At 36.1% G+C, this 27,362-nt stretch overlaps 6 protein-coding genes across 12 annotated transcripts; 1 reads left to right on the top strand and 5 right to left on the bottom strand.

Moving 5' to 3' along the window:
* Positions 1-1,260: 1,260 nt before the first annotated feature.
* On the bottom strand, positions 1,261-7,795 carry LOC120265598 (lysophospholipid acyltransferase LPEAT1-like). The gene is given in 13 exon segments (XM_039273544.1): positions 1,261-1,615; positions 1,956-1,977; positions 2,068-2,153; positions 2,602-2,654; positions 3,020-3,083; positions 3,229-3,369; positions 4,251-4,384; positions 5,337-5,405; positions 5,664-5,728; positions 6,484-6,521; positions 6,648-6,776; positions 7,336-7,644; positions 7,646-7,795. Coding segments are annotated over 13 exon segments (1,233 nt in total). The 5' UTR covers positions 7,721-7,795; the 3' UTR covers positions 1,261-1,567.
* Positions 7,796-9,021: 1,226 nt separating this feature from the next.
* On the bottom strand, positions 9,022-11,383 carry LOC120264514 (peroxisomal membrane protein 11-3). 5 transcript variants are annotated; one of them, XM_039272327.1, is made up of 2 exons: positions 10,466-11,383; positions 9,022-9,047 (listed from the first exon to the last, which is right to left on the bottom strand). In XM_039272327.1, exon 1 carries the CDS (start codon positions 11,168-11,170, stop codon positions 10,469-10,471), a length of 702 nt encoding a protein of 233 aa, XP_039128261.1. In that variant the 5' UTR covers positions 11,171-11,383; the 3' UTR covers positions 9,022-9,047; positions 10,466-10,468. The 5 variants fall into 5 exon arrangements, with proteins under 5 accessions (XP_039128261.1, XP_039128262.1, XP_039128258.1 ...); XM_039272328.1 differs by lacking the exon at positions 9,022-9,047 and adding an exon at positions 9,053-9,070; XM_039272324.1 differs by lacking the exon at positions 9,022-9,047 and adding an exon at positions 9,086-9,278.
* A 3,150-nt stretch (positions 11,384-14,533) lies between these two features.
* LOC120265716 (probable protein phosphatase 2C 33) lies at positions 14,534-17,681 on the top strand. Its single transcript, XM_039273666.1, has 7 exons — positions 14,534-15,076; positions 15,171-15,342; positions 15,432-15,649; positions 15,737-15,844; positions 15,937-16,062; positions 16,153-16,385; positions 17,223-17,681. The coding sequence occupies exons 1-7, from the start codon at positions 14,861-14,863 to the stop codon at positions 17,440-17,442; spliced, it is 1,293 nt and encodes a 430-aa protein (XP_039129600.1). The 5' UTR covers positions 14,534-14,860; the 3' UTR covers positions 17,443-17,681.
* LOC120265717 lies at positions 17,487-22,414 on the bottom strand. Of its 3 annotated transcripts, none has more exons than XM_039273667.1 (11): positions 22,200-22,414; positions 21,753-21,859; positions 21,591-21,666; positions 21,236-21,288; positions 20,632-21,118; positions 20,284-20,444; positions 19,985-20,186; positions 19,606-19,732; positions 18,448-19,518; positions 18,140-18,387; positions 17,487-18,069 (listed from the first exon to the last, which is right to left on the bottom strand). In XM_039273667.1, the coding sequence occupies exons 9-11, from the start codon at positions 18,595-18,597 to the stop codon at positions 17,766-17,768; spliced, it is 702 nt and encodes a 233-aa protein (XP_039129601.1). In that variant the 5' UTR covers positions 18,598-19,518; positions 19,606-19,732; positions 19,985-20,186; positions 20,284-20,444; positions 20,632-21,118; positions 21,236-21,288; positions 21,591-21,666; positions 21,753-21,859; positions 22,200-22,414; the 3' UTR covers positions 17,487-17,765. The 3 variants fall into 3 exon arrangements, with proteins under 3 accessions (XP_039129601.1, XP_039129602.1, XP_039129603.1); XM_039273668.1 differs by having other exon boundaries at positions 21,753-21,838; XM_039273669.1 differs by having other exon boundaries at positions 21,753-21,825.
* LOC120264726 (calmodulin-binding protein 60 B-like) lies at positions 19,073-21,850 on the bottom strand. Its single transcript, XM_039272547.1, has 9 exons — positions 21,753-21,850; positions 21,591-21,666; positions 21,236-21,288; positions 21,055-21,118; positions 20,632-20,929; positions 20,284-20,444; positions 20,049-20,186; positions 19,606-19,732; positions 19,073-19,518 (listed from the first exon to the last, which is right to left on the bottom strand). Exons 1-9 carry the CDS (start codon positions 21,848-21,850, stop codon positions 19,073-19,075), a joined length of 1,461 nt encoding a protein of 486 aa, XP_039128481.1.
* A 659-nt stretch (positions 22,415-23,073) lies between the features above and the next one.
* Positions 23,074-26,888, bottom strand: LOC120265789 (protein DEHYDRATION-INDUCED 19 homolog 2-like). Its single transcript, XM_039273755.1, has 4 exons — positions 26,629-26,888; positions 26,390-26,538; positions 23,996-24,291; positions 23,074-23,470 (listed from the first exon to the last, which is right to left on the bottom strand). The coding sequence occupies exons 1-4, from the start codon at positions 26,705-26,707 to the stop codon at positions 23,359-23,361; spliced, it is 636 nt and encodes a 211-aa protein (XP_039129689.1). The 5' UTR covers positions 26,708-26,888; the 3' UTR covers positions 23,074-23,358.
* Positions 26,889-27,362: the final 474 nt, after the last annotated feature.

Genomic DNA, 27,362 nt, shown 5'->3' with positions numbered 1-27,362 from the left:
AGATCTCTCTTTATAAATGTCCGCAAATGACATTTATTATATATATATATATATATAATACGTCAATTGAGGGTGTTATATATGAACGTCCGTAGTTGAACATAGTTCATATTAGAGTGGTGCAATAAGAGTTAATTGGGTTTTAAATGGGTCAATTAATTTTGATACTTTTCACTGTTTTACTATTTCTAAAATAATTATACTGTGCATTACACAGTGTACAAAATCCATTCAACGGCTGATGCAAATGTTCATAGAAAATCCAACGATTGATACAAACGTTCATAGATTTTGAATTTATAAATAATTTATTTATTGAAAAAAACAATGGATTTTATAAAACACATCAATGAATTGAAGATTTTGCAAACCAAAATGTTCTGATCATCGTGCGGCTGGATCAAGATGATGAACAGGAGCATATCACTAGGCGTGCCACGCTGGCAGGTTGGCCTGGACCAGGACTACCTAGTTAACATTTGGACCATTTTTAGACATGGACCCACCTCACTCCAATTGGATAAGGTTTCTCTTTATGTTTTTCTTTTCCTTTTTTTATTTTATAAAATTAGTAAATTATGAACTAATCCTTCAAAAATGTTCGCTTATTTATTTTATATATATATATATATATAAATTCTTTCTTCCACTATGAACTGTTCTTTCACAGAAAAAGAGTGTTAAAAACCCATTAAAAAATGGAATAAAAACTAAAAAGTGAGAAAATTGCCAACATTACCCTTATAAATTCATAATTACTCTTGTACATCATCCCTGCAAAACATTTTTATTTTCATACAAACCTCTACAATTAAAACCAAATAAAAAATTCAATAGGAAATTAAAAAAAAAAAAACCTTGATTTTTTGTCAAAAAGGATAAGCGGTATATGATTTTTTTTTTATAAAAGGACCTGTCTGAATATTATTTGGATAATATATCTATATATATATACACACATACCAACATCCACAGTTGACGTACTACAATGAGTATTCATTAGGGTTGATTAGTTTTAAATTTTGAATTTTTTTTATAATTACTGTAGATCTAATAGAAATTAAGTTAAATCACTATACATTATTCATCAACACAATAATAAATCTAGTAAAAATAATACTGTATAATTAAAATTTATTAAAATACTGTATACAAATTGATTAAATAGTTTCATACCAAAATACTGTACACAAATTGATTAAACAATTTAGATCAAAACACGGTACATCATACTTTTCACCATATATTATTTATAAATATAGTAATATTATTTATTATATATACTATTGTATTGAAATTCAACTGTTGATACCAGATTCCATAGATTTTGTGTGTATATATGTAAATGTATATATATATATATATACAAACAAAAACAAACAAACAAATCCATTTAAAACAAGGAACACCATGAGTGCTTCACTATAAAAACCATATGATTCAATTTGGAGTTGGTGTTTGTTTGCCTGAGAATGTAGATGATTATGCAATCCATACTTCAATTATTTTTTTTGTTCAGAAAGAACAATAAAGGAAGCATTGAATATGTACCAGAAAGGCTGACCTTTCAGTTGGAAAAGATGATAAGGATGTTTAACATTGGCATTGCTAAAACCTGCAGAACAGATGACATCAAACTCGGTAAATTCAACAAGCAAGCATTGAGCGACGGACATGGAAAGACGCCGTGATAGAACAGAATAACGGAAGTGGCTGTAACAAACTTAGAATGAATGATCTAACCAGAGTTGTTCGAGTTTTGTGAAATGATTCTGAAGTTTTGAGCAATGTAGTAAATCCGTAAGTCATTGGCAAAATATATATCATTTGATTGTGGTATTGTTTTGAGGCGGGGAAAACTATGTACAAGGTCAGAAACTGATCTCTAGATCCATTGTTCAAATGATCAGAAAAAGAAACAAAAAATGAATGGTGAAATGTGACGCGTGTCATACCTTTTTTTCCTCTTGTGTGAATCTGTCATGCCCTTAAAAAACAATGAGCAAAAACAACATCAACAATTGCATCAGAACATAATTCAATAGGAGATTTTCAGATAATTGTTACCTGATTAAAGAAATCATTTCAGTTCCTCTATGCCAAATGGTTTGCCCAAACTTGAGGCCAAGGAAATACTCTGAGTATACAAACAACTGGACAAGTAGAAGTCACAAGAAGGCACAGAGCATGCAGTAAATTCAAGAGACAAGAATAAACAACAAGCACTATGCATGTATTTTGCCAGAAAAAAAAAAGATTATGGCAGCACAAGAAATCACATGTTAAAAAGTGCTAATAACCATGCTAAAAGGAAGAGAAAAATATAAAACCAAGTATGCTGATAAATCTTGATTTAGAATAGCATTGTTACAAGATAGTTTCATATATTCTATCTACCAATTGTCATTAAATTACTTTACAGCAAGATTTCACAAGTAAAACTAAGGAAATATGATTCGACAAAAGAACAGATACTCTTGACAGTTCTTTCAGCACACGTGTTGAGATGGTCCATAAAGATGCATGCAGACAATATGTCTATTCTACATAAATCCAAATTAGATTTGATAAAACATACCTGCAGATAACCAGAGAGATTACCTTGGTGTTGAACCAAGTACAGCATAAGAGGTGCATAACCAGACGATATTTGTCTAAGATATTAAGAGAAAAAAATAGAGGGTTAAGAGATGAAATAAATAATAAAAGAAGGGAAAGTTATACATTAATTACTGTCATACTCACAAATTTGTACATGGGCTGCTCTTAATTAGATGAAGTTATGAAGTTGTTGGAAAAACTAATGCTATCAAAGGCACCACTACTCATAATGGAACTATAACAACATACGGTCATGTATATGGAGTTGATGTTATACCGAACAGACTACAACAATAGCCAACATTTCTGTACATAAAGACATAAACCATGCGACTCAAAGGAGCTTTTGATGTCTCGTGAGTGAGGACAAGGGGTTTTCACTCGTCTTTCTGAAGTAAAGCACGTGGTAGACTATTACCCTTAAGCATCGCATGGTACATACGTTTCTCAGCTAGTCCAAGATCTGAAAGTTTTAAGTTACCCTGCAAAGAGCCACAAAACATAAGTCAGCAACAGTATATTTGATCCCAGACTGAGCCCCTAAACATATGACATTTTGGATATCAACAAATATCACTCCTTGTACTGGTCAGAAATAAAAGTTGAAAGAGTGAACTGTGTGCATACCTCAGTAGCCATTAGCTTCCGAACATTGTTAGCGTAAAGTTTAGGGTCTTCTTTTTCTTGTTCTGAAGGGTGATATATGGGCAGATAGATTACCTCCATATAATTAACAAATTGGCAAAGAAGGTAAAAGACATGGTGAATCTGTAAAGAAAAATGTAAAATAATATATCACCAACTCAAGGCATAATATTTACTTATCAAAAAGAGTAATTAAAGTTTCAACTCAATTTTTAAATATAAATATGAATTCCCAGTACAAAGGAAAGCACAAAGAGAGATGAAACGCAAAAAGACCTATAACTTGCAAAATATATACTGCTTGGGTTTTAAAGTATAGCTCACAAGATGGAGTTCTCTTTTCTACATCACACTCACCCTTGTAAGATTTTTCAATTGTGGATTTGCCGCCCACTAAAATATAAATTAATAACCATTTAATAAATAAAAACCATGCCTTGTATATATATGCAGCAACAACTTTAAGTAACTTCATGGTATCATAAACTTATTAAACTAAAATTACTTGTACAGCTGCTCCATTTAAATCTAGTATTAGCCCTAATCATTTTATAACTGCAGTTAAAAGGCACAATATTAACGAAGCATCAGGGCAATGATAATATAACATTGGAAGAAAATCAGCTATCTAATCCAAATGTCAACATAGTACGATCAATGAAGTGAAAGTGGTCAGGAAGGCAACTACCAATAGGATTCAACAATATGAAGACAAAGCAAAGTAAGAATAGAATTAGTATATAAGGCCCTAACCCTCAAATTTAGTACAACATTAAAGATTAAAGATTCTTGTAAATTTAGTTGTTCCACCAAGCAACTCATTTATCTTATATATGATCAAATTGTATCCAAGCCTTTTATCTTTGATGTCGCATGATAATCAAGCATGATCAGTCTACAAGTAAAATGTTTCATGAATTAATAAAAAATAAATACAATTTATCCCAATGTAACTGAAACATTTACAGAACCATAATTTACAGTTAATAGAATATATTTCTCACCCCTGATATGGAATCCCATGCAGGACTGAACCTACTGTAAGGATATCTTAGAATTACCGGGTGAACAGGTACTTTTGCCAGAAAGGCTCCTGTCTTGAAAGGGAGGAGGAAATCTCCATTTGTTGTAGTACCCTCTGAAATCAGACAGGTAGTCAGACAACAGAATAAAATAAGGTTGGGTAAAGCACAGGAGACATTAACACCATTCCTGTTTTACAGATAATGATCAAAGCTAAGAGGTTAAATAAAATTGCAGAAAAGAAGTTGCATATAAATGGAAAAAAAGAAAAAAATGAAAGCAGTCTGTGTGGGATAGTGTGTCACGTAGAGAACAATTGAAACTATCAGGCTACAAGAATAATACAATTTTAAATGTATTTGATGCTAAAGAAGAACTTAAATATCACAACATAAGATAAAAGCATTAATGATGATCTCACTATAAGACATCTTGTACATAAGGAAAATGCATTCCATCTGAGTTAAATGCTGTGGAGTGTGACATTTAGGGTTGAAGCTGCAACTATCTCATAAGTTTAAAATCTTGGAGAATAGATAAAAATTTATATAAAAATGTGAGCACATAAGGTTATCAGCTGAGTCACAATGTGAATATCATTTCAAGGTTGATGTCACCAAACCCCAAAACATAGTGTATGAAACAAGCACATGCAGATCCAGAATACTTGCAAGAATCAACTCAGTAATAAATCAAGACCTTTTGAACCAAATTAACTCATAGTATAGTATAGAAAGAATACACCAAAGATTGATTTGAATTATAAATGATATCCAACAAGTGGAAGGTTGAGATAAGGATTAGAGTTTCATTCGTGATTACATGATTTTTTGGTAGATAAGAAAGTTATATGGATGGAAATTCTATAAAAAGGCATTCTGAAAAGTTAAGCATGAGTGGTGATGAGGAGAGCTGTAAGAAGCCGAAACCTCATTAGTGAGCAACAAAATCATATGCAAAATTGGCGGTGTAACTTTAATATCACATTTAATGCATAGCTTACCAAAGGGCATAACCACGCTACATCACAAGCAAAGATAATAAACCAAGATTGACAGTTATTTGACCTGGAAAGAGCATCATAATTGGGGCGTACTTATTTTGATGCGCCTGTTGAATTCTTCCTGTTACAATGCCTGCAGGCAAATATAAATCGAATACCAGAAGATTAAAGAAATGAACATGAAAAAGATTGTAAGCCACTTCAACATTATACAATGGAGATGGTTGGGAAACAAGTGTTTTATTGACAAACATATCAGCATGCTTAAGTTTAATTTAGGAACTAAAAAGTTTGTGTGCTGAATGAAGAAATTGACTGAGTTCCCTATATGGATGATACAATCTATTCAAAAAGAAATGAAGGAACATAACTGATGCAAATGCTAACACACCTGCAACACCCTTAAATTTCAAAGATTTTGATTCCCGTTGAACATAGACACAGCCAAGGCATTTGCTGCAACAAGCAAATGTAAAGCCATTAGCACTGCCTAACTAGACAACACTTGATGCATGAACAAAATATGAGACATCAGCATCATGATGTGACAAAGAATGCCAATGTCAAGATTCAATATTCTTGTCAACACTGTTAATTATGGTTTCACATTGATTGATGATTGCTAAGTTAGACATGGTGTTCCACGATCATATGGATCTAATGGATTCACATGCAAGAAGCTAAAAGTTTTAGTTTAATAATATATAAATATATATCTTGAGTTTCCACAGTTTGAGACTCCACTTGATAACAGGCATAGTATTGAAAACAGCACTATGACAAGAGAAGACTGTGGGTCCTGATTGGATGTAGGCATAACTTTTAAGATGAGATTTTACTACATATCAAAGGTTCTCTTTGGGTATGCTTCCTTTGTCTAAGCCCCACAAAAGGCATCTTCAAAGAAAAGAAATCCTCTAAATTTCAAGTTGCTAATGGGGTAATGAAGACACAAACAGCTGAAAATTCCAAACTAAACAAACATACACAACAACCTATTATATTTATCATCTATAAAAGAAAATGAAATAAAATAATATGTTCAAGGTAAAGAAGATATTTAAATGATTTAATGATTTATTAAGGTATAGAACTACATAATCAAGTACAGATAAATTGAGTAACTTCAAAACATGAAATCAAATAACCACAAAAGTCAGGTTGGTAAGAAATTATAATGCATGTTTAGCATACCACTAGTTTGGACTAACCTTATGAGACCAACTAAAGGCAGCTTTGCCACTGATCTCTTCAACAATAAAATTCCAGGGAAATTTTTTGCACGAGCAGTGGAAAATGTCAGAAGGAAACTATATATATAAGGTAGCAGGTACGTCCTATAATTAAAAATCTTATTCAGCTATAGTCACCATACCTTGGCAACAAAGCTTGGGAAAGATGATGACATGTGATAAAGAATATCCAAATAAGATACATGATTAGAAACAATTGCCCCTGGTCTTTCAGATTCCCTGCTAAGCCCTCTACAATCATTCTGCAATACCTGTTGGTAACTTTTTTTGTGAAAAGAATACATAGAGCGCATGACTCACGCAAAAAAAGCAACCAACAAATTTAAAGCAATGCATTGGCAGTAAATGATGTGGCGAGAGCTAAAGTTAATAGGTTCCAATATTGTTATACCAACAAGCTAAATTGACGGATTTCCTAATGCAAACACGGCATTCACCAACATGAACTTTTGTTTCATTTGAATTGTTGTCAAATCTAATTAAAACATAAAACACCATGGTACAGATTCAGTGTTTCAATTATGATAAATGAGACTAAATATACAACAAAAATTCAACAACGGAGTGAAACGATTGCTTTCCAGGAAATTTACAGCAAAGGAAAAAAAAAAAAAAAAAACTTTTTTCCTAATGAATGGTCACCTAAACTGCATGCATTTTGACTGCATTAAACCTATCTTCATCCCCGAATCAATTCAATAAGTTTTTCTAAACACTAAAAATGTCCATTCATGAGAATGGGAAAGGAAACCACAAAAGGAATTCAGTAGCATAAAACTCATCAAAGAAGAGATAACAATGAGTCATTACCTTATACTCACTGATCCAATAAAACCCTAGATTGAACAGCATCACCCTCGAGAGAAACCTCCCCAGTTGAACAACCACAACTCTCCTCCACCCACCCATATGGGCGAAGTCTTCCTGCTCCTCCTCCGCCCAATTGGGATCTGAGAACATCGTGCAGAACCAACACACGAAGTAGTACAAAACCAGTAACCAAATCCCCACCACAAGCCGGATGGGCACCAGCGTCACAATCGCCAACCCTAAGAGCACCTTCTCCACCGCCGGGAGCGGCTCCCACCCCATCGTCCCGTAAACGTCCCGCCGGACAAAACGGCCGGTAATTCCTCTCCAGCTCCTCAAGGTTCTCCTCCGGAGTCGCAGCGGGTTCCTTGAGCTTCGTCGCCATTGATGGAGCACTCCAAAACCCAGAAAGTTTCAAACAAAAATAATTTTTTGTTTGTACGAGGGTGTTATTGATAAATGTAACAACTCGGTCGCATGTTTTGCGAAAAAAACCCTCTACTTAATAAAACTTATATTTTGGGCTTTTGCAAAAAGACGAAAAATTAGGTATTTTTCTTTTAAAAAAAAAACTAGGAATTCTTCTAAATAAATTTTATTTTTAGCGAGAGTGTTGCCAAAAATGCTACAAATCCATGGCTTTTTTTTTAATAAACTTTTGATTACATGACTAATCATCATTTGCACTATTGAGCACCGATCCCTGTATAAAACATTAGAACTTTGAGAAAACTAGATTCGAATCCTAACTCACATAAGTAAAGAGCAGATTTTGTAGAGCTCAACTTCTGTGTGTAGGTATAGAGCAAATGTTATAAAGCTTAATTTCTATGTATGTTTACCCTAACACTTGTTTGTTTATATTTGTCAAAAATTGCCTGCGTGAATCTATACACAGATATAAAATTTTTTTCTCCATATACTGAGGAGACTCATATCAAAACACGGACTAGTTTATCTGGTTGTGGCTTGAATAGACTTGTTTCTTCCTTCCTCACTTGTCTTTGTTTTTTTCGTCTATTTTTTTTTACTATTGTGATACCACTCCTAGTGGTCTGCTGTTGTAGAGGGTTGTTGTATATTTTTTTCTTTGATTGAAGTGGTTTATCACTTTTTTCACGAAAAAAAAAAATCTAAAAAATATAATCAATTATGAGTTTCATAAATATAACAATAATATGAAAGAGACTATCCAGTTAAAGCTTTCTTCAAGGTTTCAGTGCTTTGATAACAACAGTCTGTCAGTCACATTCCTGACAAATAGCTACTGTTCATAAATTATTCCAATCTAATACAAGATTTTGGTAAGTATTTAGCTTCAATGTCGAAAATATTTCAATATAAAGAAATGGAGTTAAACATGCAAAACATTCATAGAATTCCACTGGCAAGGTTTAACAGTTTAAGTAAACATTCAAAATTCAACATTCAAACACTCCATCAGAAACTAATGAGAATTCAGTTTTCTGCAATCAAAGATGCTATCAATGTCAAATTATCAAGACCTGCGGGCCTATTGGTACACGGATCGCCAATAGAGCTCTCACCGAATGATGAGAGTTCGATTCTCGGCTGAGGGTACATTTCTGGGAGTTGTGAATAGTAGTTGTGTACGAGTGATTCCAGCGCCCACGTGAGCGCAGCCCGTCCCCACTTGTTCCACCGAGACTTGTGCACGTCCCTGGGGTCTCTAGTGGGTTTGCCCCGCTCCTCTTCCCCAAAAAAAAAATGTCAACTTATCAAGACAATATACAGAAAAGAGTCAGTTGAAGGAATTCAGTAGAACATACATTATATAGAGAATGAGTGAAGAAATCGAAGAATAGTTTCACCAATCAACGAGAATATATAGAACACTGACGACACAATCAGCTGTATTGCAATCACCCTGATATCAACCACTTCTCAGCAATCCTCGTTTAAATTGAACAACATGATACAAACTACAGAAAAGAGAATAATAAATCTGAAGTGAATTTGCTTCTAAATTTTCAGCAAACTAGATGGAGAACAAGATTATGAGAATATTTGGTCATCCATGAAAATTACATTATTTTGGTAAAATCATCAAGACACAAATCCCTTCCAAAGCTGACAGATTCTATTGACATAAAAACAGAGGCATTAAATACAGAGACATTAAACAGATAAGAATGCATGAAACAAGCAGAACAACACAATGAATTTGATGCAACTGCAAACTATCCCAAGTTATTGAAGATATATATATATATATATATATATTGCTGCTCCAAGGATCGCACAAATCACACACATTAGCATAGTATCTACTCCTCTAAAGCTAAACAATCACTCAAGCAATAGTCATTCAAATAGAATAGCATAACGCAAACTAGAGAAAGGACATATTGGAAACTTTTTTTTACCATATTTACGGAGAACTAGGTACAGAACACATTAGATGGATATCTAATCATTCTCGAAAATTGCAATATTCTGGCAAAATCATCATGGAGAGCAGGCCACATTCAACTTCAAAATGCATCCCATTGACATCCAAATCAGAAGCATTAAACAGATAAGAATGCAAGAAATAAACAAAGCCACACAAATGAATTTGATGCAAAGGGCAAACCACCCCAAGCTAATCAATATATATAGAACAAGACAGACGGTTATCTAATCACTTTGCAAATACTCTGGCAAAATCATCGAGGAACACGGCCACCTTCCAAGCAGATGATGCACCCCATCAACATCAGAAACGGAGAATCAAACAGATAAAACATGCATGAAATTAACAGAATCAGAACCACACAAAGGACTTTGATGCAGGTTCAAATATAAATATATTTTACTGTTTGATGTTCCACAAGTACATTTTCATGAAAAAATACAGTATAAAAAAATATCTATTTTGTTCAGTGTTCCACAAGTACATTTTACATTCCCATGTTGTAATACTTATCAGACAAACAACAGTTCCCAATCACAGTAAAATCAAGCCAAAATGGGAACATTTATCCCAAACTAAAGCTTCACTAACAACAAAAGACTAAAATGTGTTTTTCATTTCATGAGAACTATGGCATCAATACAATTATTCCAAAGATCGAAGTTTTATTAATTCTGTGAACTAAAATAGTTGAGAGAGGGAGGAAACAAACACCTGTCAGCAGGAAATCCAGTTCTTGTGTGTGCTAATTAAAGCTGAAAGCATTCCAGCAGAAGCCATCAACAGCGGATCCGAGAACCACCCTTTCCCATCCCTCACATCCCCAAGCGCCATCAATCCGTCCGCCACATCCTGAACAATCGACAACTGCTTCAAAACCAGTTTCCCCCTCAGCTTCTGGACCTCTTCATCGCTCTTTTCTTTAGATTGTAAACAAGAATTGATCTTTGTTATCTCCTTGAGCTTCAGAGTGATGCTGCCGATGTACCCAATGAGCTCCGCCCAAACTGCAATCTTTTGTAACAGCGAGGCATGACGAAGGTCAATCAGCCCGGTTTTGGAGAGCCAGACGAGCTGTTCTATAAAATAGTAGATACCATCCCCACCGTAGGCTATGGCAGCGAGGAATGGATCGCCAGTGGACGATCGGAGGGCGTTGACGTCCTGGACAAACTTCCCAAGCCTAAAGGCCTTACGGCTGAGGCCAACGCTCGATTCGAATGATTTCACGCGAGGTGCTAGCTCCGGGGGTAGGGTTCCGGCGGCGAGGGCGATCTTCGCGGCATATCGAGAGATCTTGAGGAGCTTGTCCACGCCGTCGCGACGGGCGAGGTAGGCTTCGAGGTGGACCAGAAAGTCCCGTTTCCGGCGATCATCGCTGGAAGCAGTAGATGGTGGTTTGGGGTCGCCGGAAGCCATGGAGATGATCGGAGACGACGAGGAGCGAATGCGGTCGCTGATCGAATGATCGATGGCGGGCGGGAGAGGAGAGGGCTTTAGCGGATCTTATAGGTCGGATCCGTTAGTGAGCCGCAGTGAAATCCAGGGGCTTAGCGGATCTTATAGAGTGGATCCGTTATTGAGCCGCTGTTATTGGGCCGCCTTTGAGAAACCAGGGGCTTAGCGGATCTTGTAGGTTGGATCCGTTAGTGTTGACAATAAGAATTAGCTGTCATTCCTCCTGATGTACTAATATAGTAAAGTTTGTGACTTTAATTACTAGTTAACTCAAATGAAAAGCATAATAAAGATTACCATGAAGATTGCCTTATTAAGTCATCATGTAATCCTTAAACTTGTTGACTACTTTGACTCTTTTTAATGCTCGTGGTCAAATGGTGTCATCTTGATCACCCGAAAGTCATGCTGTATTGTAGTGTCACTCGGCCTATAAAAGATAGTTTTTGAGGTAACGATTGAGAACCTTCATTTGGTTATTTGGTTGTTCGATTAGAAATGATACACATTGCTCATGAGCAATACAGTATCTTGTCGTTTGAAGATTTCTTACCTAAAACTTTGAGTGAAGAGTGGGTCACAATTTGTGCGACCGAACAACATCTTGAATAAAAATCTCAATGACTTGGGGAGCATTGAATTGAGAACTAAGAGCAGAGAAGTGTGTTTGTTTTGAGAGATGATTTAGTACTATGGGTGAGAAAATGAGTATCGATATAATTACATGAAATGATATGGCACGGTTTAAAGCGTGTATGGGTTTAGTATAAATGGGTTCATGTCGAAAATGAGTTGATACGATAAAACACGCTTAGATTAAAACAGTTTTCATGTCGTAATCATACCAACTGGTGCAACACACGATTAATACGAATATAGTGGTAAGAAAGTAATTCTAGCCAACATATATTGGAGTTTTAGATATTTAAGTATTTATGTATGTTGAATTTAAGTATCTAAATATTGATACATATTTATTGGATTTTGAACTAATATATTTTGGATTTAATTCATGATTGTTGTGATTATTGATTTATGGATTTTGTGTAAATGCAGTTAAATGAATTGTGTCATGTTACACGACCCAATTATAAGAGTGCTAAGTGAGTCGTGTAACATGTCATGACCCAATTACATATTAAACAATTTAAGTGGGTCGTATTGTGTTACATGCTTCATATATGGGTCGTGCATGCATTTATAAAATCAGGCACGATTTTAATAATTGTGTTGTATCTGCATTTAGCATTTTGGTGTTATATTTCTATTTTGACACTACACGATTAGACACGTTTACACGAATTGCCACCTCTACGATTTACCACTGTTGTGATAGTGGTTTTGCCCGACAAAAGAGGGTAATGGGAGGTGAAATCTATCAATAGACTCATAGATTTGCCGATAAGAGGCTGGGTTGAAGAAAGGCCATGGGAAGCTCTATTGAATGTCATGAAATAAATTATTACATTTGTGCCAAAAGACTCATAGCCTAGTGGCATAAGCGGCCCAATCAGTGGGAGAAGTTTAAGTTTCATTGAACTCGGTGGTAACAATAAGCAAGAGCACACAAATAAGATGATCAATTCCCAACCCATGTGCATGCTCCTCACTTCGCTTATCGCATTTGTCAAAATAAAAAAAAAATGTTACACTTGTATTAAAATTTGTTATTTTATGGAGTACAAAAATATAGAAGAACTTTTTATGATATTAAAAGCAAAAAAGAAAAATCGAATAATAGTAAAAGAATAAAGTTTCGAGCAATTATTGGGAATTTGAGGACTGAAAAGTAAAGTTAACAGATGAATCGGATCAGTTTGGAAGTTATCGGGTTCGGACTTAGATCCGATAAGGCGTGAGAAACAGCGTTTGCCGTGACGTCATCGTTGGCAGGTGAAACACAGCTTAAGAAGCTGCGGGCGAGAGTGAACAGGACGTTAAGGGCACGTGTCTCGCATGTGAGGTTATAATAAAATTTTTAATTAATTAAAATATAAAATTTTAACATATTAAATTAATGAATTATATTCTATAAAAAAACCAAAACCCCAACCAAACTGAACAAAAAATTTGGTTTTATTACGAAATTTTTTCTGATTTGGTTTGGTAACAATTCTATTGATAATTTGGTATTCGATTTTTCTTTTTAAAATTTAGTTTAATCGAACCAAATTATATATAAATAAAAAATATATATATAGGCTAGGTTTTTGTGTAAGTTATACATTATTAATTTAGAAGTCCATTATTTAATATGTTATAATCCGTTTAAAATGATATAATGATGGATTAATAAAATTATGAATTAAATAATTCGATTAATTGAACTACAAATCATTTAAATTTTTTTTATATAATTTTAGTTAAATAACAAATTTTAGTTAATAATCAAACCGAATAAAAAAATTTCTGTTGTTAGATTTAGTTTAGTTCTTATTTTTTAACATATTTTAATTTAATTAACTGATAATTCGATTTGATTTGGTTACCGAACATACTGATGTTTTCCTCTAGCGCTAGTTATTAACACTGTATATGATAACTAACAAAAATAAAATAAAAATATCATGTAACAATAAATAAATAAATAAATAAATAAATAGCATAATATTGAAATAATAATAATAATAATATTATAATATTGGCGACATGCGCTCCGTTAAAAGCGGGCTTGGCCTTTCTTCTTTGCTTTTGTGTCAAAGCCTCTCTGACAGCTAACAGGGTGGGGCCCATACCACCCTTTGATATGGGTCCCACCCACGCACATGGCCACGTCATCAGGTCCCCGCATGTCTCGCTCGCTCATATCCCACCCTCTCTCCACTCACATTTCGCCACGTGTCCTCCGGCCCTCACTGGCATCCGAGGCTTCTTCCCGTGTTCCATCTTGCCCTTCGTCTCTTCCCGTAATTACGCATTAAGCCATACACGCTTTAATTATTTATTAATTTACATATATGTTTTAAAAGAAATTTAAAATATAATTAAAATTACCTAAATACTCAAAAAACCTGGTCTCATATCAGTCAATATTCAGGCTAATTACTCTTTTTGTGGTCGAACATATTTAAATTTTATGGTTTTATATAATTTTAAAATTTATAATATTTTCAGATAAAATTAAATAAAAAAATGGAGTGAAATTATGGTGTCTTCAACCGAATGCCATAAACCTAAATTCAAATGGAAAATTTTATATATATATATATTATATTTTAAAAAAATATAAATTTAAAATAAAATTTAAATAAAAAAATAAGAATACACTACAGAGGGTATTAAGGTCAAATCAGGGGAGAGTATTGAGAGCAAGTGGGCTGGGCCCAAAGAGATAAAAGATCCAATAGAAGGGCAATATCGTCCATTCGCAGCTCCCGTTCTTCGTCTCTCCAGCGAGACTCAAAAACACCGACCTTTTTCACTCCGATTCGTTGCTCGAATCCCCCAAATCCCTCGCGAAGTCCTTCGAATCCCCCAAATCCGTGCGATTTCCATTCGATTTCTTCGCTTCTCCTCCAATTCCACCTTCGAGTTGGGATTCCCAATTGGTCTATTGGTCGGTTGCAATGGCGTACTGGGATCTGTGGCGGGGGGAGTGGCGTTGGCGGAGTTGATGGACGTCTAGGGCATTGGAAGGAACGCCGGAGCCAGATGACGAATACTGTGGCTCCAGATCCGAGTGCGAGGCCGCCGATGGTACCGCTTGCTACTCTCCTTGGCCGTGAGCTTCGCGGGAGCAAGTCGGAGAAGCCTGTTGTCCGGTTTGGTCATGCCAACCTTGCTAAGCGTGGCGAGGATCTCTTTCTCATTAAGCCGGAATGCATCCGCGTCCCTGGGAACTCATCCTCCACCTTCTCCGTCTTCGCGGTATTCCTCGCTTTTGTTCAGTTTATTTCGCTTTGTTTTGTTGGCTGTTGGATCTGTAGTTGGACTGATGAATGGGATTGGTGCATATTCTTAGATCTTTGACGGGCATAATGGAGTGTCAGCTGCTGTCTTTGCCAAAGAGCATTTATTAGACCATGTTTTGAGTGCGATCCCGCAAGGGATCAGTCGAGAAGAGTGGCTCCGAGTACTACCGCGAGCGCTGGTTGCTGGATTTGTCAAGACTGACATTGATTTCCAGCGGAAAGGTGCGATCTTGCTTTATGGATTCACTGTTTGTTGGTTTGGTGTTTGTTTGGAAATGGAAAAATTAACTCTTTCGGTGTGGAGATGGCAGGGGAGGTGTCAGGGACTACAGCGACGCTCGTGGTGGTAGATGGGTCAACGGTGACGGTTGGTTGTGTGGGTGATTCCAGGTGTATTCTGGATTCCCGGGATGGGGTGGTGTCTTTGTTGACTGTTGATCATAGGCTTGAAGAGAATGCTGAAGAGAGGGAACGTGTGACTGCGAGTGGCGGTGAAGTTGGGAGGCTAAACCTTTGTGGTGGGCAAGAGGTGCTGAGAGATTTCAATGTTTGGTGGCTTTAGTGTGATTTTCTTCTCATATCTTAAGCTTTATTTTTTTCCATGGTTGCTCTGTAGATTGGTCCCCTGCGATGTTGGCCTGGTGGCTTGTGCCTTTCGAGATCGATTGGGGATACTGATGTGGGTGAATTTATCGTGCCAATTCCTCATGTCAAGCAAGTAAAAGTGAGTGTTCTCCTGCCTTGTTCTTAAAGTCTAGTTGGTAATTTTTGTTTCTGTTTATACCTCTTATTGTACTAAGTTACTTGGTCCATCAGCTTTCAAGTGCTGGAGGACGTTTGATAATTGCGTCTGATGGCATTTGGGATGCTCTTTCCTCTGAGGCGGCTGCCAAGTCTTGCCGAGGGCTACCTGCTGATCTTGCTGCTAAACTAGTAGTTAAGGTGAGGATTTTAATAGCATTTGGTTTTCATTTTGTTTCAGATATATTTGTTTGTGAATAGCTGAGTTCATGTGAATCTTGTGCTGTTTAGGAAGCTTTGAAAACAAGTGGTTTGAAGGATGACACAACATGTCTGGTGGTTGATGTTGTTCCATCTGAGACTGTTTCCTTACCGTCATCACCTAGAAGAAACCAGAACAAATTTAGGTCTCTTTTATTTGGAAAAAGGTCTCAGAATATTGTTGGTAAGCTGGTAAACAAACTTTCATCAGTTGGATCTGTGGAGGAGCTGTTTGAAGAAGGCTCTGCTATGCTAGAAGAGAGGTAAATTATGTTTGCTTTCTTGTTTCATTAATTTTATTTCTTTATATGTTAATTCAGATGCATCACAAGCTAGTGACACCTTAACTGACATTGCTAACTTGACTATACCTTGATTGTTTGCTCCCATGGCTAAATTGACTAGAATTTTGATACTTTCTGGCTCTTTTGATTTGTTGAAACAAAAATCTTTAGTTCAATTTTCAATTTTACTTTTTAAATGAGACTCAAATGCCTGTTGTTTAGCAATATCTTACTTGTAATCAATTGTTAGTGGGAAAAGGTTGGATCAGGTGAAGCAAAGCAAATAAAAACCAAATGATGTAGATTTGCAGAATCCAGTCTCCCAAGTATAAGTATTTGAATTTAGTACAATCACATGTGTTTGTCAGACTATTACTCAACTTTTCACAGTTTGCTTTAGCTTTAGCATCATTACTCATTTGTAACCGTGTTAATAAAATTTTAGCTGACCAATTTTAAGTTCACAACATAGTTTCACTTTTTTAGTCTATGATCTCAGAAATAATTTGTCTATTTTTTTTCACTCCTTTATCCTTTATAATTGATAGTATTAAGTTTGCACTCAGATTTCACTTTGGCCTTTAAAAGATGCCATATTGGTTATCCAATGTCGCTGTAAATCATCACTCAATTACTTTTTATTGCACGCGCTTGTATTATCTAATTCTGAATTAACTATCATCGTTAAACTCTACAGATTGTGTATGCTCATTTATTATAATGCGTAATATATCGCGGATGATAAGCCATGTTCTTGCCTTAAAGTTTCAGATTTTACAAGTTCGTCTTTAACTTGATATCTTTCGCATGTTGTAGGTTGGGAAGTGATTTCCCATGCAAGACAAATTCATCGACTTTCCGTTGTGCAATCTGTCAGATGGATCAAGCACCCAATGAGGGATTACCTGTTTCACCAAGCCCATTCTGTTCACCCACTTCTAAGCCATGGGAGGGTCCTTATCTTTGTGAGGAATGCCGGAGAAAGAAAGAAGCCATGGAAGGCAAACGACCAAGCGCCACAGCGGTATCCAGGTGAGAGGGTGGATGACGTGAAACTACAGTTCTGTTTTGAGTATTGTCCTGCTGATTCAAGTAAAAAAAAAATGGTGAATAATGTGTTTGTTGTCATTGTAAGTTGCCGCCGTTTTCAATTTGTTCGATGAGCTAACCACTGTGCCAAGTTTGCAATAGTTTGATTACTAACCACTATGAATTTGTAAGGAAACACTGTCGACATGCTGATTATTCTCAAGAAGCATCTTTTGTTCATCTAAAGCTTTGACAACTCCAAATTTTTCAAGAATGGTGGAAGATACAACTGTCATAATTTTTGTTATCATGTACAATGTTTTATACAAATCAAGCAGGGATGGGGGCCTTGTTAGCAAGCACGGTTTGTGGTGGAGCGGTTGGAGTAATGAAGTGAGGTGGGTTAGAAGGCGGCATGTTAGCTTCTTCTTGGTTTAGTTTTTGTGCCCGTAGAGCGGTGAGATAAAGGCCTACTCCCAGGAGAACAGTTAGCAAGCCGAAAACTCCAGCAGCTACGTAAAGCCCCGGGCGAACAGCGGGGCAGCTCAATCTCGCCTTTTGCCAGTCACTCGTATGCCCTGACTCAATGCCAATGCTGATGATCAGAAGCAACTCTGCAATGGCAAAGCAAACCCTGCCGGAACAGGTTATGATGTTAATAATATTTTTCATCGATGATGTGAAGATTCACGAGATTAAGATACCAAGTGGCGATGATGAGCGCGCACGCCTGTATCGTGAGTTTTTTGGAGGCATGTGACGGTCGAGGGTCTTCTGGAGCGGTCCAGGGTACCACTGCTGGAGGTTTCGGGCTTGTTACGGCAATTAGCATGCAAGCATGCTCCGCAAACATCGCTGTTGCCAACAACACGAATGCGAAGACTCCACACAGCAACGATGTCCTCCCGCTGTTCTTGTAAGCACATGCTCGATCAACGATCAACCATGATACCTGCCAGAAGAAACACTTAGATATACAATAGAAGTACAAACATGATCATCGGTTAAATACCTCAGATCTTGCCGCTTCACCGGCGAGGCAAAGAACGAAGCTTAATAGGCCACAGAGCACAGAGAGTACAAGGAGGAACTGGGCAAGCTTTGCATTGTTTTCATTGATTCGACGTTGTCTCATAACGAGATCCGCATGAGTGATTGGCATTTTGAAGACTATGAATGGATGAAATAACTAGTTCTGGATATAAATGAGAAATTACTAATCAAGATTGAGACTTAAATAAAGCTTGATTAGAGCCTGAGCATATCTTCATGAGTTGGTAAGATAGCTTGAAAGAAGAGGCCAAGTCAGGAATCCATCCATGCATTGAGTCAAGGCATGCATCAAGCCTTTACTTCTTATTTAGGTGATTCTTTCAGCTGTTCATGCCATGCATGTGCATTCATGCTTGATTGAATCTGAAATTTAGATTGATGAATCATCCAGGACTATTAAAATTTGGATAAAAAGCCAAGGATGAAGGAAAAAGGTGCTGGAATAAAGATTACACAAGAGAATGCCACAAACTTAACAATCAACATACAAAAGCTTTCTCTATGTACACAATCTTCAAAAGAGCAAAAGCAAAGATCTCTTGTTCTCCGGCATTAGGCCGAGCGATGTTCATTCATATCATGGTTCATGGGCGGAAATCTAGCCAGTGGAGTTCGTTCATATCATGGTTCAAGGGTGGAAATCTAGCTCTTCTACTTGGTGCGCATTTACCTATGGACATCCATCTGAGTGCAGCCATCAGCTTCGGCATTTGCTTGTTCCACTTGCCAGAATAAATCGGGGGACCGACATTATGTGGACGGGAAAAGCAGCCCAATCTTCCACCAGTGTTTACTTGTATGAATCCATTATCATCGTGCAATATTGAAGTTGAAGATGCCATGGGCATGCATTCTCTAGAATTATAAACTATCGAAAGTCCGTTGTTGTCTGGACTTACTGTCGGGACATCAAAAAAATCACCTATGTTGAAGCTATTGGATGGGAATGACATGGGAGGATAGTGCACAATCGGAACATCGTTGCCTTGTGATGGAACATCACATATTGCAGGCGTTTGATGCGGAAAACCTGTTAACAGAGCTGATTCAGTTGCCAAAGCTTTTCAATGTCTGCCGCTAATTTAGAGTACAGAATGTTCTCAGAGGATAGTTTTACCATGATACATAGGAAGAAAGCCGTCTTGGTATGGAGGACCAGGCAAGCTTTCAGCTAATGGTTCATCACATTCAACGATTTCATTGGGACTTCTACACGCACGCAGTTTCAATTCTTTCACAATAATCTGCAAAATCAGTTTACAGAGAAGATGAGTAAAAGAACAGGTTTTTCACTGCTTTTAGTCGAGAATCCTGAGATGATTTACGTGTTTGTGCATGTAAGTAGTTACACAGATATGCGATCTAATGTCAACTATTTATTCTGTTTCAAGAAAATTGTATCACAAAACAACGGCTAACTTGTTGGGTGAAATCTCAAAACAAATGTAGAACGAAATTTATAATTTGAAAACAATTTTGAGGATCAGAATGCACACCTTCTGAGATGCATTGAGGTGATCTGTTCGAACATGAGTTTCATGGAAAAATTGCTTGGAGTACATCAAAAACTGAGTTGAAGATTAGTCCATTCCCATGTTCATTATTCCTATACGAATAATACTTTCCATCTTGAAGACACTCACTTGCATGTTCAACAATAGCATCCCACATCCTGTTTGACATCCCACCGCCGAGTAACTGCAAGAAGGGAAATACAAAAAAGAAAAGAGTTGATTGAGGTTTGATACAAATTATACACGTCTCTCTCTGATCATATTAACTATCGAATACTTACATTCCGAAGCTCATCTGGATCCATTTTCTGGTAACGTAGGAAATCTTTAACAGTTTTGATTCCCCTGTCGGTAAGCCTCTTACAAAACGCACCGTCTTTACTGATCTTTTCCAGACGCCATATTTCATCGTTCAATGATGGAGGATGATGCTTCTTGTACACTGAAACAAGCAGAGATGTAGTTTCATAGTCATATCGATGTCTCTAAGAGGACTAGAAAATCACAGGCATTGTTTAGTTAATGTGATTAAAATGGTGAAGTCAATGAATTTACTTCCACTGCTCTACCTACAGAATTAATAAGCTTGAATGGTGAAATATAAAGCAAAGAAACATATATCTACTTACATTCTCCACGGTGATCTTTTACCAAAAATGCTTCACTTATTGCTTCTTTAACCCTTCCTTCAGAGCACCTACTCTTTGCACCCAGCCTGAACTTCCGACTTCTAATCCAACTAGAGTTATCAGTAAAAGTTAGATCACCAAGAAAACCAGTCCCATTATTGAGGCTAACCACCAAGTCCCCTGTGAGCAATGGTCTTTTCCCTTCTCTTTCACGCACTATGCCATCAGCAAACTCCTCCTCCGTCCATTCCTCTTGTCCATCACCACCAAAATCACCATTAATAACAAGGATGTCAATCTTCAACGAAGACAAAAGGACCAGACGCGATGATCTCATTTGAAATAGTATCCACAATAACTATCTCAACAGGGCTTTTGTCCTCAGCTTCTATTTTGCTTGCAGTGAAAAGAGTGTGTGACAACTTTACTCCGGAAAAGGAGTCGATAACTTCGAGCTGGAGTTCCCTGGATCCGATTAACAGGCATCCTACAGAAAAATAGAAAGTAAACTCAAATAAGCATATTGATGTATCATGCAAATCAACTCATTAAAAACAAATATGGTATCGTGTTAAAGTAATTTTAATTTATGATGTGAAAATACCTGGAGATCAACGAGACATGACGACAGAGAGCATTGTTAACCTCTTCTTTCACCTGGTGTAAAAAGCATCATGCAGTAAATCAGTAACCAAGAAATAACCAAAGTAACATCAACACATCAATAAATCAATTCAATCCATGCTAATTCATGAATTTATAATCCAGAAATGAATTTCCTATCATAATAAACAGTCTTTATATGAGAAAATTTTTGAAAGAACTAACAGAACAATAGCTTCTTCAAAAACAATAAAACATAGAACTCCTAGAAATTAATTTCAGTTCGATGAACTTCTCAAGAATTCATGGCAGACAAATTTAGATTATAATTTGTAAAAATTCAATATCATCCCTACCACTCTCCGTAGAAAAGGCTCGATCCTCGACAAGTGCCGTTGCATACATTGAGCTCCCATCACTTCTTTCATTGCACTGGCAATAAAAAATAAGAAAATGAATCAACAACAATTCAAAATCCAATCTTGCAACAAGTGAAACCCTAAATCAAACACACTCACTTGATCCATATCTTCGGCCTCTTCGATCCCGGAACCAGAGAGCAGTTCTCCTCCTCCTCCTCATCATCATGCTCTACATGCGGCCTCTTCAAATTCATCATTAGATTCTTAAAAAAAAAAACCCTAATAATTGAGCTGACAATCCAAGTTCTTGATACTATAGATATATATATCTAAAGAATCAACCACTGAGGATCGAAATCACAAAGAAGCTTCCTTGAAAGCGTGTTTCTCACGCGAATGGTCTAAAAGTCTCATTCCAAAACCCTAAAAAGACACGCTTTTGATTCGATTTTCATCGTAAAAATAAAATTCGAGCATCGAATGATCCAAACCCGAGATACTCATGCACGCAGTACAAATCCAAAAGTTCAAATTCTCAAAAATATAAAAAATAAAGGAAAATTAAAAAGGAGAAGACTGGGACCAAGATTAACACGAACTTACTCTGAAGCATGCGGCGAAGATTCATGGAAGCAGAGAGGAAGGCAGGGCGAAAGCATGAGGAAACTGCGCGTTGACATGAGAGTGACGACCCCCAAAGCCATGGATTCGTGGAGAGATCGAATTGCAATTTGGGAATTTGGAATCCGAAACCCAAGATTTTCAAAAATTAGGGATTTGGAGAGACAAAAAAACAGCAGGAAAGTGCGAGGAAAACTCGGGCACCAAATCTTTATTTATTCTCTTCTTTTTTTTTTTTGGGTTTTTTTTTGCAAATATAATTATGAACAGTTACAAGGGTTTTATTAAGAAATAATTACCCTTATGAAAATAATATTTGCTAATATATGCATAAAATGATTTTGATTTTCATATAATTAAAGATATTTTTTTTTTGTTTATTTCTAATAAAAGGAACGTTAAATTTTTTTTTTTTATTAATATAGCAACAATTACTGATTTTGTTTTTATAATTTTTTTTATTTGATAAACTGAGTTTGTTAGGTAGAAACTAGACTTGACTTTGAATAGTGTATAACTACCAGTAGTTAAATTCAGGTTGGAGATTTTTTTTAATGTACTTTTAACAATTATTAAGTTTTTAAAATTATGTCTTTTGGTTTTGAGTTGATTTTATTTTTTTAATAACAAAGTCATGGTCTAATAGTCAAGTGATTCAACAAGTGGGAGAGTATCACAATTTTTTTATATATTTATTTATGTGGACCATTTAAGGTAACATGAAATCAGAAGCAAATAATAAATATATTTTGTAATTATACAACTTTATAAGGGCATATCTGTTTAAAAAAACAAGTCTTTGCCTCAAACCTTTCCCAGAAAAGATCCATCCATGAACTTTCCAAGAAAATCCACATACAAATATTATGAGACTTTTTTTTCCCAATGAAAACACAAATATTCACAAAAGTATCATGGCACAACAAGTAGGATTTTTAGGTCCCTCAGTTATTCATACTCTAAACACTGAACATATACAAAATACATCAAAGATTTTATTCTTCTTCGGCGACAGGCGATCGTCGCATGTAAATTTCTTAATATCGCCATTTCAGTGACAGACGGAACAGTATGCAGATCATGTTTGCGTTGTGGCGTTGAGGACTGCTGAAGCTGCAATGGATATCGAAGAGTGTTTTCCTTATGAAGTTTCTTCGAATATAGTGGACAGCACAAGTCCCCGCACAAATTCACTCCTTCGAGCTCTCTCCTTCTGGTCTTTATCAGATAGAGATGGTTCAATATTTGGGGACCTGAATTTATAGCCTTGATTAGTGAAAATGATTTGTTGGCACGAGTTATAAATGTCAAAAGAAAAATAGAATTTGAATAATCCAAAGAAATGCATAATATGATAAGGTACGCGTCAAATAACTTGTTCATTATCAAACAGTGTCAGATAAAAACTGCAACATTAGTATCAAAAACAAAACAACTCAGGTTTAATGTAATGAAGAAGTGATGGAGATAAATGTCAACATAAATTTGTCCTAAATGAACTCAAGGAAGTAAAGGTACCCAATTTTGTGTGATAATTGAGGTTCTATATGAGGAAGGTACACGAGAAAGACCTAATTTATGCACATAAATAAAAGTACAGGACAAATTATGGCTAAGCATAAGCCACATCAAACCATTAAGCCATTTCTGTAATATTATGCCATGGATATCATTATTTAATTGTAATAACTAGTGGCTAAGATATGTGTTTTCAAAGATGATAATCATAGGTAAATCATTCACGAACTTGATCTCAAGCAAAGTTAATGTGAAAGTACCTTTCTACAGCTTTCTCATCTGAACCCTTGGCAGTGAGGGTGACGTTACCTCCATCCAAATGTCCAGGTTGCGAATCTCTCAATGAATCAGAAGCAGGTAAAGTATAAATAAGGGATGAGAGAAATGGATCAGGAGCTGCGGGAGGAATTGAATAAGAAGACCCTCCTAGAAGGGCTTGCAGGTTCCCATCCCTCAGCTCTAATCTCAACAACGAAATTGTGGAATGGGATCCTGATGAATCTTTGCGTAATCTTCGTCGGCGTTGCATGTAGTTTCCTATTAAGGAATTTAAAACCTGCACGAATTGGGATGATCATCATTTCTCAAAATACATAATTATTGTAGTTAAAATACTCAGGTATTTGATAATTACTATGATTGCTACAGAAAAAATATGTAGTCACATTAAGTTTCAAATCAAACTAGCAACCAATAGAAGGATTGATATATTTTCCATTTCTGTAAGCAACGACAAAATTGTTGATAGTTTCTAACCAACAAATGACTACTATTACTTATATGCAATGCTACCATATAACAAGTATAATTTGTTTACATCCTCATGTAATTTTTTTTTTAAACATGGCTCATAATACAAGAAGTTTCATACTGCATATATAGAGAATTAAAGTTTCATTTTCCATGCCATAGAGGACCACATTCTTGCTTTAGATTTTCATTTAATTTGGACAAGAAATTTCTCAGACCAATGACATCTCATAGTCACATGCATTAAAGTTGGCTTGTCTACATTCTAGCTAAATGACTCATGTGAAATTAACTCGTTCTTCATGCCAAACACATGAAGTTCAAACAGACTAACAGCGTTTGGCCTCATACCAAGTGTTGCCCATGACTAAGTGATAGCTCACCAGTTTAAAAACTTTACAAATTTGAAAGGTTTGCAAAAGGCCATGCAGATTTTATCAAATGATTCAGAAGAAAAATGTTATTTGACTATGTTATTAGTCTCTTGAGTATATCCATTCTTCTATAGTATGAACAAGTCACAATGGCATCAAAATAAGGTCAATGGCATGAGCCATATCTTCTCCTTGTAGTAAGACCCAACCATTAGCATAGGACAGGGAATCATCTATTGATATCGGTTTAGAAGAAGAAAGTCTGTCATGTGGACTTTAGGAGAACAAGATACAGACCCTTATTCTCCATGCTACAAACCAGGAGCAACTTTCCCTTCCATTGAAGATAACAAAATGACAAATTTAAAAGTAGGGATTGTCGTCACACACCAGAGCAATGAGAACATTTGGCATTTCTCTTGGTTTTCACTCAAAGAACAAGTCCATGAGTTCCCATTCATTATCTATTTATGCTTAACATTTAATTAGATATACTTTGTATTGTTAAATTTCCTTTCATGTAAGAAATGATTGATAGTACATGGCAACATGGTGATGTTGTTGATAAGAAGAAAAGGAAAGGTATATGTATAGCATGATGTAGTAAATTCATTAGGAGATCATCTTGCTCATATAACATAAAAGTGTACATAATACCCAAGCTCAAACTAAGTTGACACACACTTCCAAGCTGAATAACCTGCCAGACAATTATTGTAACATAGTAACCTTTCCATGATGTGAAGACCTAGAGTTACCTAAATACATTATAGATAGAGGCGAAACTTCATTTCAGGCTGTTTGAACCTAAACTCAATAAATGCATGAGGTACGCCAGATTCCTATTCCAATTGATACAATAATAAGAAACCAAAGGATGACTATACACTAAGGTCCATGCATTTTATACAAAAACTTCTCACTATAAAGAAATTTACTAGGGAAGAAAGGAAGAAAACTGAGCTAAATCTATTAAACAACGAACACATTACTCAAAAAAAGAGAGTTAAGTTTTAATCAGCTAACAATGAACAAGATAGAAAAAATCTACACAATAGCAAACAAGACCGATAACTTAAGATGGAAAATAATAAAATTAAAGAAAGTGAAACATAACATTGCAAACTTCAAGGAAATAACAAACAAATACTCTTACTGCTCCTTTGGTGTGCACTACATCACCAACGAAATTACAAATAACTTAGAACCAGCTCATGATTTACTTTTTGTCAGGATAAAGAACCAAGACAAAAAAAACAAGGCAAGCATCTGTTTCGAAAACCCAGCAAAACAACGAAAAGAAAAGATCCAATAGGCTGACAAAAGAGCAGAACAAATTTTCATCACGTTGCAATCTTTACTAAACAAAAACAAGCACAGCACAATCATCAAACACACAAAAAAAAAACAAAAACAAAAACAAAAACAAAAAAAGAGCGAAAATAACAAGATTTATCATTCGAGCAAAAAAATTTAAGATGCAAACTTTAATTGTTTTAAGGTTAAATACTATTGAATAGAATTCAGTACCCCAGTTCTCGCCTCAATAGGATGCTCCTCATCGATGTGGCAGCAAAGCCCCACAATATCAAAATCCTCCCCACAAAACGGGCAAGCATACTCCGCTCTCGACGCCTCATCATCACCAGCATCGATCTCTTCAAACCCAAGGTACATATCTACAAATCCAGAAACCCAATCAAAACCCCCCAAAAACCAAAAATTTCCAAACCCTAAAACCACCAAATGACGCCCAAATCGAAACTCACCGTGGCGCGATTGCTGCGCGTGCTGGTGGCGCTTGGAAGCCACGGCGGCGGCGAAACGGGACCACGAATCGGACTCCATAGATCCGAAAATCGCTGCAAAATCCGACCCCGATGAGCTGGTTGGAGCGCTGAGGAGGGGGAGTAGCAGCAAACCCTAGAAATCAAATTTAAAGGACTTTTTTGAAAATTTAGAAAAATTTAGGGCTTTCGAGAGAAAAAGGATGAGAGGTCGGTGTAGCCTCTGCTTCTCAAAACGCGCAGCTTCTACAACGAATGCTACAAAGGAGAAATATATAGAGCTTAGGATCACCGTTGATTTTGCCTCGAGATGAGGTTGTGGGTTATGGAGACGTGGCGCGGTTTTATTGGGGGGATTGGGTGTTTGGTGTTTTGGGAGGTGTGGATTGGGTGATCGGCCTCGAGATAGGGAAATTATGTGGGGCCCAGGGGTTTGAATGGTGGGTCCGGAAATATGTGATTCAGTGTGGTTGTTGGTGATTGGGTGGTGCCAATAAGCCCGACAAGGAGATCCAAACGTGTCGGCTTTTTTACTGGCTTTATAAGAAAAAGATTTAATTATTATTTATATATATATTCTTATTTATTTATTTTATTTATTTTGAGGCTAATTATTTTTTAAACTTTTTTAAAAAAATTGGGTGAAATCAAGGATAAATAATTAAATATTTATTAATATAACTTTTATTACACATGCTTCAGAGCATATAATTATT

Source organism: Dioscorea cayenensis, chromosome 7 (assembly GCF_009730915.1).
Source record: "Dioscorea cayenensis subsp. rotundata cultivar TDr96_F1 chromosome 7, TDr96_F1_v2_PseudoChromosome.rev07_lg8_w22 25.fasta, whole genome shotgun sequence".
NCBI lineage: Eukaryota > Viridiplantae > Streptophyta > Magnoliopsida > Dioscoreales > Dioscoreaceae > Dioscorea > Dioscorea cayenensis.
This window is presented reverse-complemented; position numbering and strand designations above follow the sequence as displayed.